The sequence below is a fragment of the Eucyclogobius newberryi genome, unplaced genomic scaffold (assembly GCF_026437365.1).
Source record: "Eucyclogobius newberryi isolate DKJ021-1_F unplaced genomic scaffold, fEucNew1.0.hap1 SCAF_19, whole genome shotgun sequence".
NCBI classification, from domain to species: domain Eukaryota; kingdom Metazoa; phylum Chordata; class Actinopteri; order Gobiiformes; family Gobiidae; genus Eucyclogobius; species Eucyclogobius newberryi.
In genome coordinates this window covers 28,091,262-28,105,844 of record NW_027315823.1, presented here as the reverse complement: position 1 = coordinate 28,105,844, position 14,583 = coordinate 28,091,262, and the positions used below count along the sequence as shown (strand labels likewise).

General features: G+C 41.9%; 2 protein-coding genes across 2 annotated transcripts in view; one reads left to right on the top strand and one right to left on the bottom strand.

The window, feature by feature from the left end:
• Nucleotides 1-5,195, top strand: part of avil (advillin) — a 77,334-nt gene extending 72,139 nt beyond the window's left edge. The window contains exons 15-19 of the mRNA XM_072452576.1: nucleotides 202-346; nucleotides 1,476-1,664; nucleotides 1,735-1,824; nucleotides 2,698-2,814; nucleotides 5,026-5,195. Coding sequence (XP_072308677.1) covers nucleotides 202-346; nucleotides 1,476-1,664; nucleotides 1,735-1,824; nucleotides 2,698-2,814; nucleotides 5,026-5,139 — 655 coding nt within the window. The 3' untranslated portion in view covers nucleotides 5,140-5,195. The remainder of the gene's footprint in view (nucleotides 1-201; nucleotides 347-1,475; nucleotides 1,665-1,734; nucleotides 1,825-2,697; nucleotides 2,815-5,025) is intronic.
• Nucleotides 5,196-8,218: 3,023 nt separating this feature from the next.
• Nucleotides 8,219-13,963, bottom strand: LOC140365951 (uncharacterized). Its single transcript, XM_072452574.1, has 6 exons — nucleotides 13,757-13,963; nucleotides 13,474-13,551; nucleotides 12,911-12,946; nucleotides 11,381-11,542; nucleotides 10,310-10,393; nucleotides 8,219-8,986 (listed from the first exon to the last, which is right to left on the bottom strand). Exons 1-6 carry the CDS (start codon nucleotides 13,853-13,855, stop codon nucleotides 8,594-8,596), a joined length of 852 nt encoding a protein of 283 aa, XP_072308675.1. The 5' UTR covers nucleotides 13,856-13,963; the 3' UTR covers nucleotides 8,219-8,593.
• Nucleotides 13,964-14,583: the final 620 nt, after the last annotated feature.

Here is a 14,583-nt window from a genome sequence, read left to right as displayed (position 1 = left end):
AAAACTAGAGAAAACCAGACAAGCTTTTTTATCTCAATCTTAAATATAATTATGTTAACACCGTTTAAACAACTGTCATATGCACTCTAAGTTTATGTTTTGAGCCCAGTATTAGTTTTGATTTAGTCCCAAGATTGTTTACAGTCCTGGGTCACAGTTCAGTCCTAAATTGCGCCTCCTTTGCTGCGCTTTGTCTCGCAGGCTGCAGCAGGTCGTCCTGGACCACCAGCCGCGTCTCTACGAATGCTCCAACAAAACCGGGCGCTTCATCGTCTCGGAGATCGGCCAGTTCACACAGGACGACCTCAGCGAGGACGACGTGATGCTGCTCGACACGTGGGACCAGGTCGGACTCTCGCGATCGGTCTCCAAACACGTCAATAATCAATCAGTTGTTTATTCACCATTAAGCACTAAACAGAAACAGTGAGCTTTTCCATATTGTACTTGTGGCACTTTATCATAGCTACACTTATTCCTGCCGTTATAACGCATGAACAAAGACTTACTTACTGAACCTGAATCATGCTTAATAAACTATATTTTCATTATGACTCTTTGTTAAGGCAAATTTAAGTCTAGTTATTATAGATTTCTGTCACTTTTATCTGGGTCAAAGGTCACTTAAGGTGAGACACTGCAGGTGAAAAGGAAATGCTACCTTAGTTTAGAGACATTACTCACATAAAAGTAGGACATGTTTTAATCTATAAATATTTGGTTGAAAAAGTCTGAAAAAGGTTTTAATTTCTTTCTTCTAGAAAAAAACATAAAAAACTTTTATTATTATATATTTGAGTTAAAGGCGCAATGGACGATTTTTCGGCGATTTGAGAACGCAGGCGGACGCAGACGTGCTGTATCAGTCCGCACTCCCCCGTGATACAACACACACGTCTGTTTGTTTATTAGCGCAACGGATCGCATCGCATCTCTCGTCTCCCGTAGATTTCTGTCCACTTCTGCGTCAGCTCAAACTGTCTTTCTCCGTCTTCATTTTGCCCCGTACACTGAGGGAACTATATTATGATAGATCCATCCGCTTAGGCACGCAGAAACGTGGGCACGAACCGCACGCGGCTGCAGGTGAGCGGTAGGTGAGTTTTATGATTGATACGTAGCAGGACAAATGATTTATCCACGCCACGAGGAAATATGATAAAAAATTTGCTGAAAGAAATCGGCCATACCACCTTTAAGTAGCTCTTCATGAAAATTGGCATAAAAAATATAGGTTTGCCTCATTTTTTTAACTGAAACCCTTAATAAAACACAAATCCTTCAGTACGTTCTGTCAAAAACGTATTGAGTCCCAGAGTGTAAAGTTTGATGTGTGTAGGTGCCGCTCTTTATGTCTCTGAGGGGTAAAACAGCGTTTAGTTTGAACAAGAATCTGAGTGAAGTGTGCGTGTCCTCCCTGTGTCACTGTGGCGTTTGTTCTCCTTGTAAATGTTAAAACGGACCTGCTTTTCCAGGTTATCTTATGGATCGGTAAAGAGGCAAATGAGGAGGAGCGAAAGGAGGCTGTGGTGACCAGTCGGGAGTATCTCCGCACTCATCCGGGAGACAGAGACCCAGAGACGCCCATCGTACTCATCAAACAGGGCTTCGAACCGCCGACCTTCACAGGATGGTTCGCCGGATGGGACCCGACCAAGTGGAGCGTAAGAGGCCGAGGGGAATGTGCACGTCAAACAAATGCGGGCTGCGCTTGAAATGTGATGCTGTGTTTAGGGAGGAAAGAGCTATGACGAGCTGAAGAAGGAGCTCGGAGAAGGGGCCGAGCCGGTTCTGGTCACCGAGGTATTTAAAACAAACTCTATTGTTGTTGTGTCCTTTGGCAAACGCTGCACTGACATGTCCTGCTCTGGTGGCAATAGAGAAGACAACCAAAATGTGCTTGATTCAATGTATAAAAGTATAGAAATATAAAATCACATTAACAAGATAAAATTTGACCTTTCCTGAACAGAAACTATTTAATATTAAAGAAAGTACTATTATTTTGAGTTGAAGATTACAGTCTAAAAAGAGTAGGATTTTAACATTATCATTGTCTTATCAAAATTGGTGTTGAGCTTATTCCTTATGATCTAAATCGAGTTTGAAACTTGAAGTCCATATGACACATTAGACTGTACTTTTCAGTAAAACACAGGGAATATGATTACATTTAAGATTTTACCAAACATTTTGTCCGTTTTTCTCCAATTTGGCAATTCTGGCAAAGTTTATAATGTCACTTCCTGGTTTAACGTGGCCAGCAAATATGACACAGAGGTAATTCCACACCTGTTACTTAGCAACAGGATCGTAAAAAAGGACCAAAATCCATTTAAATCGTTAATTTTGTTATGATTTGACAAATAATTACACCTGACAACATTTAAATTGTCATAAAACGGTGTATGTTGAGTGTAAATTGTCTGAATTTTTTTATGAAATGGCACTTTTTGATGACATCACAGAGGTGTCATAGAACTCAGCACTTCTTCCTGTAATTTAACTTTTATTTGTCAAATTTTCTTCACTAACTGCAACTTGACTGATGTAAAACTGTGATAATTATTTACCACAGGGACTAACTCACCAAACGACATCACAATTAGAAAAAATGTATAACCTGTCACGTGGACTTTAAGTATTGAGATGCGAATAGAGAAACACATTGTATAACTAACCAAAAACATTTTACAGGACATAAATCGGGACGTCCCTGAAGAGGAAAGGACCTACGATTCTTTTCCTCTCGATGATCTGCTGAACAAACAGCCCAACGAGCTGCCGGAGGGAGTCGACCCATCCAAGCGAGAGGTACAATCAGGCCTAAACCAGGTCTACGTCAGGACTAAACTGGGCTCAAACTAGGACCAAACCAGGTCTACGTCAGGACTAAACTGGGCTCAAACCAGGACCAAACCAGGTCTACGTCAGGACTAAACTGGGCTCGAACCAGGACCAAACCAGGTCTACGTCAGGACTAAACTGGGCTCAAACCAGGACCAAACCAGGTCTACGTCAGGACTAAACTGGGCTCAAACCAGGACCAAACCAGGTCTACGTCAGGACTAAACTGGGCTCAAACCAGGACCAAACCAGGTCTACGTCAGGACTAAACTGGGCTCGAACCAGGACCAAACCAGGTCTACGTCAGGACTAAACTGGGCTCGAACCAGGACCAAACCAGGTCTACGTCAGGACTAAACTGGGGTCAAACCAGGACCAAACCAGGTCTACGTCAGGACTAAACTGGGCTCGAACCAGGACCAAACCAGGGCTACGTCAGGACTAAACTGGGCTCAAACCAGGATCAAACCAGGTCTACGTCAGGACTAAACTGGGGTCAAACCAGGACCAAACCAGGTCTACGTCAGGACTAAACTGGGCTCAAATCAGGACCAAACCAGGTCTACGTCAGGACTAAACTGGCTCAAACCAGGACCAAACCAAGTCTACGTCAGGACTAAACTGGGCTCGAACCAGGACCAAACCAGGTCTACGTCAGGACTAAACTGGGCTCAAACCAGAACCAAACCAGGTCTACGTCAGGACTAAACTGGGCTCAAACCAGGACCAAACCAGGTCTACGTCAGGACTAAACTGGGCTCAAACCAGGACCAAACCAGGTCTACGTCAGGACTAAACTGGGCTCAAACCAGGACCAAACCAGGTCTACGTCAGGACTAAACTGGGCTCAAACCAGGACCAAACCAAGTCTACGTCAGGACTAAACTGGGCTCGAACCAGGACCAAACCAGGTCTACGTCAGGACTAAACTGGGCTCGAACCAGGACCAAACCAGGTCTACGTCAGGACTAAACTGGGGTCAAACCAGGACCAAACCAGGTCTACGTCAGGACTAAACTGGGCTCGAACCAGGACCAAACCAGGGCTACGTCAGGACTAAACTGGGCTCGAACCAGGATCAAACCAGGTCTACGTCAGGACTAAACTGGGGTCAAACCAGGACCAAACCAGGTCTACGTCAGGACTAAACTGGCTCAAACCAGGACCAAACCAAGTCTACGTCAGGACTAAACTGGCTCAAACCAGGACCAAACCAACTCTACGTCAGGACTAAACTGGGCTCAAACCAGAACCAAACCAGGTCTACGTCAGGACTAAACTGGGCTCAAACCAGGACCAAACCAGGTCTACGTCAGGACTAAACCAGGACTAAACCAGGATCAAACCAAGTCTACGTCAGGACTAAACTGGGCTCAAACCAGGACCAAACCAGGTCTACGTCAGGACTAAACTGCGCTCAAACCAGGACCAAACCAGGTCTACGTCAGGACTAAACTGCGCTCAAACCAGGACCAAACCAGGTCTACGTCAGGACTAAACTGGGCTCAAACCAGGACCAAACCAGGTCTACGTCAGGACTAAACTGGGGTCAAACCAGGACCAAACCAGGTCTACGTCAGGACTAAACTGGGCTCAAACCAGGATCAAACCAAGTCTACGTCAGGACTAAACTGGGCTCAAACCAGGATCAAACTAGGTCTACGTCAGGACTAAACTGGGCTCAAACCAGGATCAAACTAGGACACGTGTGAACCAAATCTAAATCTTCAAAACTGTTGCTCTTGTGGCGTGTTTTCACTCTGAAGCGGTGCCAATGAGACGTGTTGTTAAACTGGTTTAGTCCTGGTTTAGTCCTTGTTTTGTCCTTGTTTTGTCCTGGTTTAGATTTGTTTTACACCTGGATTAGTCCTGGTTTAGTTCTGGTTTAGTCCTGGTTTGGATTTGTTTTACACCTGGTTCAGTCCTGGTTTAGATCCGGTTTAGATTTGTTTTACACCTGGTTTAGTCCTGGTTTAGTCCTGGTTTCTGTAATGAAAATGAATAAAGTTAAGGTGAGTTTTCTGTGCTTCTTTCTTCCTGACCTGGACTCGGGCCGACGGCTGTTGAGCTCCAGAATGTGCTTTAAATGAACTACACTGTTGTGCCTCTATGTGTAAGATAAGATAAGATAAGATAGTGTAAAACTACATTTACCTCCACCTTGTGCCTTTTTCACAGAAACACCTCTCGGACGCAGACTTTAGTGAAATTTTCGGGATGACAAAAGCGGACTACGACGGCATCCCGCAGTGGAAACAGATCAAACTGAAGAAAGAGAAAGGTTTTTTTTAGAATCTTACCATTTCAACTCATTTGGCATTTTGTGTGTGACAGATTTCAATTCACTCGACATTTTAGATTCCAAAAACAAATGTAGCTCAATGCTCACTTTTAAACAAAAATAAAACTGTGTGATGTAAATAAAATGGTCTGCCATTAAAGCTCTGTGCAGTTATTACTTGTGATTATGTATGTGATTATGTATTTAAAAAACAGAGCTAGATAATGCAAACCTGAATAATTACAATAAAATTAAACGATTTGGCAAAGCATTAGAGAGAGACACGCTATTTCAAAAAGCTGCTTGCGACTTCGGTTCAAGACGAGAGCGGATTAAAACAATAAAAGGAATAAAACGCAATGTTCCTGTTCAACTGTTTTCTGGTGAATAAAGATGTTTTTCAGGGCAGTTAATTTACAGAAGCAACTTTCTAATTTGCGCAGTCTAGTTTGGACCTCCTTTCTCAGAGCCCCTGGGACGCTGGGATCGACCAATATATTGAACCGATATCTGCACTTTTTGGCCTTAAAGTGACATAAGACAGGTTTATACGATTATCTCATTCTGACTTGATCTGGTGTATTTAAACCTGTTGTGAATATAAAGTATAGTTTTGCACCAATCGAGCGGGTATTTGTGGAGAAAAGGTTGACGAATCTGTTGAAAATGACAGGAAGTGACATCACAAAGCACGCTGTCCAAAGTTTATGCAGAATTTACACTAAATAAACCACTTAACTGACACTCTAAACATGAATTCAACAAAATAAAGTCGCTCACATATATTTTCATTTGTCAAATAAAATAAATTGTGACATTTGAGGAGTTTTGTCCTGGGGGTTGTTGGGTAATTTCCTACAGTGATGTCATCAATTACAAACAGGAAGTAAGAATATAAACCTAAAAAATGTGCTATTCTGGGAAAAAGCTGTATAATATTTAGCTAACCGCAAAATATATTTATCTCGATTGCATTTTAGTTCAGTGGTCCGGCCTGTAGGGGGCGCTTTAAATCTCCAGCAGAGGCCCATATTTTGTTTTGGTGTTTGGTGCTGCCGAAAGAAGCATTTTACTGCAAGGAGGGAACGGAATAATCATGAATACACTGCTCTCTTATAAGTTTATGGTGAAACAGCGCTGCAAATATGTTTGAAGTACATTTTAATTGCTTAAACGTTAATATAAGCAATTAAAATGCTTAAGTTAATGACACCATTGGTTTCTCTGGTATCAGATTCGGCTATGGAAAGAAAAGAAAACACACACACATATCGGTCAATCTCTAGTCCAGATTCCAACGTTGGAAATGAACTTTATGGATGTAGAGCGATTAAATCACACGTGGTCAAAGAAACGCGGGACCCACTGACGTCGATATGTCTCACATCGTTTTAATTGCAACTCTCCGCTCATGTCACAAAACGAAACAACACGTGAAAGTGTTAAAAAAAATACACACATCTTCAGTGAATTTGTAAGTAATAAAACAAAATTCATGATATAAAAGGTGAGGTCGAGCAGATTCAGCAGTAAGACAGCTGTGATGAAAGCGAGAAAAGGATTGTGTTTCAGTGTCATGAAGGTGTTTCAAGGCATCTGTATCTCCTGGACATTTCCTCACAAAGAAAATGTTGACGCACGGTAGTTGGTCTGGTGTAAACACTTTGAAGGATCCGCGTTTAGACCACTTTACAACCAAAAACAAAACTTAAAACAAAGTCCCTTCTGTTTTAAGTCAAGCTCGTTTCACTTCCCTTTGAGGAGTTGTCGATTCTGAAATAAACCTGGTAAACGAGAGGATTTTTGATGCTTCTCCGATTGGTTTGACTTAAGACAGGCCAATATATCATCCAAAAACACACGTTTTTTCTGATTAAAAGCGCTTTTTAAGTATTTAAAGAGGAACTAATGTATGTAATGGTTTAAGAAACTAAAGGTAAACATCAGTGTCAAACGCGACACACAGATCTGCTTCAAGACCGTTTGTATATCCTAATTATGAAGCGACACAACAAACAAAACAAAACGGTTTAGCAGTGAACATGTTTTTTATATAGATGTTGTGCCGTGTTAATATTGTAGTATTGATTAGGCAGCACGAAATAAAACACGTACTACGGAATACAATGGTCGTATTTGGACAAAATCAAATAATGAAAGCCATTTTAGGCAATTCTGGAGTATCATTTCATTTATAAAGATAAGAAAGCAATGGGAATAATAACTTCATGAACTATTGTGAGATCATTATAGTTAGTCTCTAAATGTGGTGCATTTACCCCTGAAATAATGATGAACAGCGTGCAAAATATCAGTTTAGAGAACGTATTACTTCATGACGTGCTCTGAAATCCTCGTGCATCTCGTGCTCATGCAAACTGCTACAAAATCAACCGTAAAAATCCATATAAAACATTACAAACGGATATTCAAATACAATGTGTTACAGCAAAGACTATTATCACTGCAAATGTGCAAAAGTGCCGGACAAAAACTCATTTTTTTTATCAGGTTTGGTTATTGTTAAAGGGATTCAGGAATGTGTGTTTTTATATATATTGAAGTCCCTACCACAATTTAAAAAGTGCTTGAAACCTTAAAACTCAAAAACCCTTATAAAAATAGAAAAGGAATATTTTGGACAACAGGTTTTTTGGCCAAAAGAGAAGTACTGGGCAAAGGTGTAGATGACTTTAATAAACGCTGAAGATTTTTCCTGTTTTACTAGAATTCTGAGTTAAAATGAGTCAAATATAACCACAAAAAAATGAAACTGATAAAGAATCTCCTAAAATCATTGTAAATCAGGCCGTAAAGAGTTTTCTCCTTTTGGCTTATGCAATGTGTGTTCTTCATCATTGCGAGATAGGGCCAGCGTCCAAACTCCGCCTCCAGACCTTTGCTCGGCACTGTACAACGTCACAGAAACTCCCTCGCGTTAATGTTGGAAGTCAGAAAACCTTTGGAGCGTAACTGTATTTTGGAAACACTTTGTTCTGCAAGTTAAAAAAAAACAAAACAAATGAAGCTTTGTATAAAAAAAACACAGGAAAATAAAATGAAAAGATTTGCGAAACGTTGATGAATGGCAAGTAAACAAATTTGATCCTGAGATTCATTTTCGGGAAGGATTTCAATAAAGTTATGCTCACAACAGTCAATTTTAACAGTCTGGATAAACAATTCAAACTAAAATCTGTGAGAAAAAAAAAGATTAGGACCACTGTAAAAACAATTATTGGGGATCAAAATAGACAATTTGATCGAAATTATAGTCCCTAAAATTGTATAAAACTTCCCTTAATGGCACTGGTCCCTTTTAGTTTAAACATAACGGCATTTCTTTACAAAAATTAAAGCTATTTTGTATTTTTTCCCCCCAACATTAACAATAACAAATGTCCTAAATATTTCAGTTTTTGCAGTGGCCCTTGGTTTGAAATTGACAAACAAACAAACGTCGCCCTAAGAAACCACACACGCCTCCGGTTGCTTTGTGTCGTCCGAGTCGTGGGGCAGGTCCGCTGCGGCGTCCTCTCCCGGGAACGGCCCGTCGTTGTCGGGGGTGTCGGCGGGCGCGTCCTCGTAGGCGCTGACGCTGTCCGAGTCCGTCTTTTCGTCGTCCAGACCGTTTTGGTAAGGCCTCAGCAGAACGCCCTCCTCGCACGGGGGGCTTTCCAGGGCCAAAGTCGGCCCCCGCGCCGGAGACATACTCACCAACTTGTGGACCTTCTCCACAACTAGCTCAATGTCACCAGCAGGGGGCGCCGCGGGTCTGATCGAGTCGCTATCGGCACCTGCAGCTGGAGGCGAGTCCAGTTCGTCTGTTCTTTTTGCCGTGGGAGCATCGTTTCTGTCCTGAAAATAAAAGTATAATCATTTTAGATCTTTCAGCGTAGATTAGAAACGCCCAAGACAAATATACAAAAAAAAATCATAGACTGAAAAGAAGTTTAATATAAGTTTAATATGGATTGTTGTTGAATAAAAGTGAAGCAAATGAAGACAGACGCAAGATTATTTTCCACATGTGGCATCTTGCTTTGCAGAGTCCGGGGGGCCGAGCCGAGTAAAGGTCGTCTCCACTGACTGTAGAAGCGACTCGTTCTACTGTCTGTGGTGCCTCGAAACTTTGGGATCAGAACTTTATTCGGCTTGGCATGAGGCGGAGGAAGCAGTCACTTATGAACGGGCAGGTTTTAAAGACTCACTGTGCAGTAACGCAAATCAACCACATGGGGCTGTATATGCGTCTGACTTGGCACCCGAGCCGCTATAAAAGCTACAAAAATATAATAGAGCCCGCATCCTTTGTAGCAGCTTGTAAGTTTGTATCTGTGACGAACCCTCTATATTACATACATTTTGTTGGCAGCACGCCCCGTCCCCCGCGGCACGCCCCGTCCCCCGCGGCACGCCCCGTCCCCCGCGGCACGCCCCGTCACGGCCCTCGGGCTTCATAGAGCGTTGGGCCAAACAGGATAGTGCCAGGTTTTAAAAAGTGACCTTTTCTGAAGATGTCTTAAAAGAGGTTCTGATCCTGAATAAAGGTCTGGAGCTCAGTCTGACTAATATTTGAATTGTACACTGCTCTGACCACCGGCCTACAGCCCTTGATCGGCCCTCAATCGCCCTCCAGATCAACAACAGCCGAAGCCTGATTCAAAACGAAAAGGTTTGGACATCCATGAGATTGGGGTGAAAACTGAAAGTGTCTCCAGCCTTGAATGCAGCACAAAATTACTCAAACGTGTATTAATCCATCGAAAGGATTTCCACTTGGGGATGAATCAAAATAAAACTTCGAGTAAACTAATGATGCAATGACTTGGACACGGCTCCTTTTCTGTGATATAGAGATTGCAGTGGGATTGTTGTCCAGTTGGCAACAGTGATTTTTGGTCTTCTGCCTTCAAACTCTGCCACTAAATGATCACTTTTCATCCATACAAGTGGCAATTGTCACTTGATCAGCGACCAGATTGAGACATCGAAGCCAACAAGTGTTCACCATCTGCAGTGGGACTTTCAAAGGATGGTATTGTCAGTGACGCATGTTTTTGTGGAAATGGCACAGCATTCACCGTGAATCATATTGAACGCTCTCCAAACGTTATATAACCGGCTTTATGCGGCTCCTCTGTATGCATGTACTGTATGAACTGCGCGGCGTCACGTTACCTCTTTCAACCTCTCCACTTCTTTCACCAAAGCGCTGACCATTCCCTCCAGCTTCCTCCGGGCCTCTCGCTCTCTCCCCAGCTCCTGAAGTCCACAATTATCATAACATTGTGATTGTGAGACATATTAAAGGCTTTTACAGTTGAATGGCAAAAGAAAATGAGATTATGTCGCCTGCGCAAACGTTTTAGGAGTGGATACGTTTTGCCACTCATCCACATGGCTTCTTCACTGCCTTAAATATCTGTCTGAAGGAAGGAGCTAACCACACTGAAAGTAACAAATCCTCTGGTTGATTACAGTATAAGTTGTTAGTTACAAAGCCTGAATACACTTTTTTATACACAGGAGTGACAACTTTAAAATGAGAGTACACCAGTGCTAAACCTGCGCATTTACCAGTTTGAAACCAGGAATAAACTGGGACAAAAGCAGTAAATCAGCACGAAATAAAACCTAAAATGTCTCATCATAATTATTACCTTCATGAATATTTTTTTATATTTTGGGATTTAATTATAATAGTTCAAAATGGTTTCTTTAGACAATGTTTTGTTGTTGTTGTCCATGATCCTCAAACCTGTTTTAAAGGTGTAAAAATGTACTTCAAAGTCATTGTTCATTATAATTTAAATACGATTAAACTAATCCGAGCAGGTAAGCGCTCGGGCTGGGAAACTACGTTTACATCTGATTATTATGGAGTTATCAGATTATTGAAACAGTTAAGAGTTTCTGAGAGCTCACACCTGTGCAGGTTTAGACGAGGCACATGGTGCAAAAAAGTGACAAAGACAAATGGGACAGAAAAGAGGTTAAAGATTGAATGTTATTTTTAAATTTGTTGTGCTTTACTCTAAAAATCCACAAAACTGACTACTTTGATCTAATTATTGTGTGATTTGATTACGCTCGTCCTGGCCTTGCTTTTTCTATCATCCAAACCAGGGTTAAATTGTGGAGTCAGCCAAATCAAGGTGAGTAAACGAGGACTTAAACCAGGTCCCACAGTCATAATCATGTTAGTATTCACTACACTTAAGCCGATCCCTAGTGTTCTGGTGTACTCACTGTGTTGGCCTGCCCTGCCTCTCGCTGGGCCTCTGCCAGCAGCTCCTCCACTCCCTCCAGAGAGTCCTGCAGCACGTCCACCTGGAACAGCAGCGTTTCCCGCTCCACCTCCAGCCCACGCAGCTCCACCACGGCCTCCTCGTAGCTGGCCTGGAGCTCCAGCTGACAAACACAACGCACAGATCAGCTTCAGTGTGGGCTACAGGAGAGCACGGTGCCAAGCGGTGAGTGGGCACTGCAGCTCAGAGCCAACAGTGGGAGGATCTGTGCACACTCGTATGACAGAAATAATGTGGTGTAAAGAAGTGTAGGAGCCCGATATAATGAGATGTCAGGCAGGAGAACATAGTACCAAAGTAAAATAAGATAAGTTATTAGAAAAACAGCTCCACAGTGACTGCGTAACGCAATAACAACAATAATGTAAAACCCAGAGGTTTATTGGGTTGTTTCACTCGTCTTCTGCATTTTAGCTAATGCATCTGTACATTTTGCACACACACTCACAGCAGTTATTATAGGTTTGAGTAACTCCTTATTGAATCTACAGTGAGACACTGACTAGGATTGTCACAATATCAACTCTAGAGTCACAATTATTGTGAGGGGAAATATTAATCACGATTTTTGGCAAAAAAAAGAAAACTTTGATATTGTATTTTTTCATATGTTGTTTATGTTTCATAAAACAACTTTTCTGCCTGTCCGTTCCGAGGGAGTCAGATCTCTCCTTCACTGTAGAACTCCTCAAGGTTTCTACTTTTTCCCCAGAGAAGTCAAGCAGTTTTTCCTGGCCGAGAAGGAGGGTCTAAGAACATGGGATGCTGGGACATTGCTAATTTCCTATGAACATGGTTTAATCTGCTTTCATTGTCGCTCTTCGAAAACGAAAATGTGACTTAATTTAAATACTTGCGCTGACTGTAGCTCCTGCAGTTGACTCGCACTAGTGTAGACCTCCTTAGCCAGTCACGCCAGATTATCATAAACTGATAGGGCTTGTTGACGCGCTGGGCTTTGTTCAACACACACATGTGCACACGCCGCCTGTGACTCGCGTTGTGCTTGGAGACATTTCTGCTGTATACTGTAGGTTTCCGAAACCCCACGAATAACCTACTGCAGCCATAAATATGGTTATTGAAAAACCGGTTAATCTTGACATCCCCATCACTGACATGGTGAACAATACACATGAGCTGAATTCTATATGGAAACAAAATGCCTCATTGTCAAGTAGTCAAACCACCTTTGACAATGAGAACATAATGTAATTTAAAGCACTGATTGGCCAATAGTTTAGCCAAAGAGTGGTATGTCGGTCACATGAACTGATGCAATGTTGTGCAAGCTGTTGTGATGTCAACGTTGTTGAAACCACATTTTAAAACATTTTTGAATTGCACCAAAATGTGAATCTTAAAGATGTCTGGTCTAGTACACCTTTGGCACACAACAACAGAAACAAGCATTAACACTATATTAGATTAAAGTAAAACCATGTGGGACAATAAAGGAATATCTTATTACCATCTCTGGCAGCCCCATGAGGAGTTCTTGTTCAGTCTATGAAAACAAAGTAAAACAATGTTAGTATGTTAAATATGTGACAGATAGTTGGGAACAAATTACTAATTTACAGAGGTGTGGACGTGCAAGTTGTAACTTGGACATGAGTCAGACTCAAGTCACTGTTTTTGATTTGAGACTTGGGAAAATAGACCAAAACTTGGGACTCAGGACTTAGATTCCTGCGATTTGAGACGACTTGATGCTTTGCCTAAAAACGTACTATCTTCTCTATACAGTTGGCAGTTATGACATGCTTTGAGTGTTTAAATTCATAAGAAACAAACTGGAAAATGATCCCTCCCCATTTCTACATAATGACCGGTACTTTAAAAAGAACAGCCATTCACAAAAATAATAAACAGTAATAAATGTGAAATGCATTCTGTAATTGCGTGGTCTTGAAAGGACTTGACTCAGAGCCAGCTAATTTAACAGTACAGTCACTTAAAATCTATCTATAATACACATTAATATTACATTTGCCAGATAAACTCTAGCCACACAGTAATAGCATGTTGTACCTGACTGTCAGTCTTCTTTTTCAATGTCCCTGCTCGACTGTCACTTCTTGTCAAACGTCTGGATGATGAAGTCTCAGCCTGAAAACAAATCATTTATTTTTATTTTATCTATTTAAAAAAAAAAAAAGCACACAAAATAAAATCAAAATAAACAAAATACTGTGATACCATAAATATGAGGAAGTGACAAAGAAATTAGGACAACACAAACTTGAGTTGTACACAAACACAAACGCGTCTTCATCCGCGTTAGCTTCCAGACAACAACACAAACACCGCGCACCTCTTTAATAAAGCTCCGCAGCGACTCGTCTTCGCTCACTCCCCGGGAAAAGCCTCGTTTCTTCGGGGAGCCACTGCCGTCCAGCGCGGCCGAGAGCATTTTGACAAGTTATATTTAACTATTTCACGCGATAATGGATATAAAACACGGACTGGCGGAGCGCGGCGTTGTTCCGTTTCCTACGCAGCAGAAGACGTGAACGCGCTGCCGACGCCCTGGCCCGAGGCACGGAGAGCCGCGGAGACCAAACTTCATGCGTGCGCGGCCCGTACTCCGCCCGCAGCCAAGAGTCAAAAGAGCATCGTACGGATCACGTTCACCTGACAACAGTGTGACATAAATGATGGCGTTGCACACTGATTTCATTGGTGCGTTTTCCCTGTGTAAATTAAAAGGATGAATGGGTTTTTGACGGTGTTTCCCAACCGGCGGTACGAGGACCTAAATGGTGGGATATGGTATTGTCAGAAATCCAAAAAATAATATCGCGGACTGTCAAAAACATTGAATTTTAAACTCCATTGCTAAAACGCATTGTTTTGTTGCAGCTAAGGAAACGTGTGGAACTTCATGGCCCCATTTCAGTGTTATCAATGTTATAAAGCACTTGATTATTTGGAGTATGAAAGTAATGGTTCACACCAAAGTCGTGTCAAGGTGTTTTAAAAGGGAAAAATAGCGTATCAGAAATCCTAGCCACTTCAAAATGTCGCAATTGTACAGTGAGAAGTATATTGTGATGATGATACTGTGAGATTTTGATGTCATTATCTATACTGCTGGGGGAACTAGTTTCAGAATTAGAGCTGGGTTGAAATAATCGATTT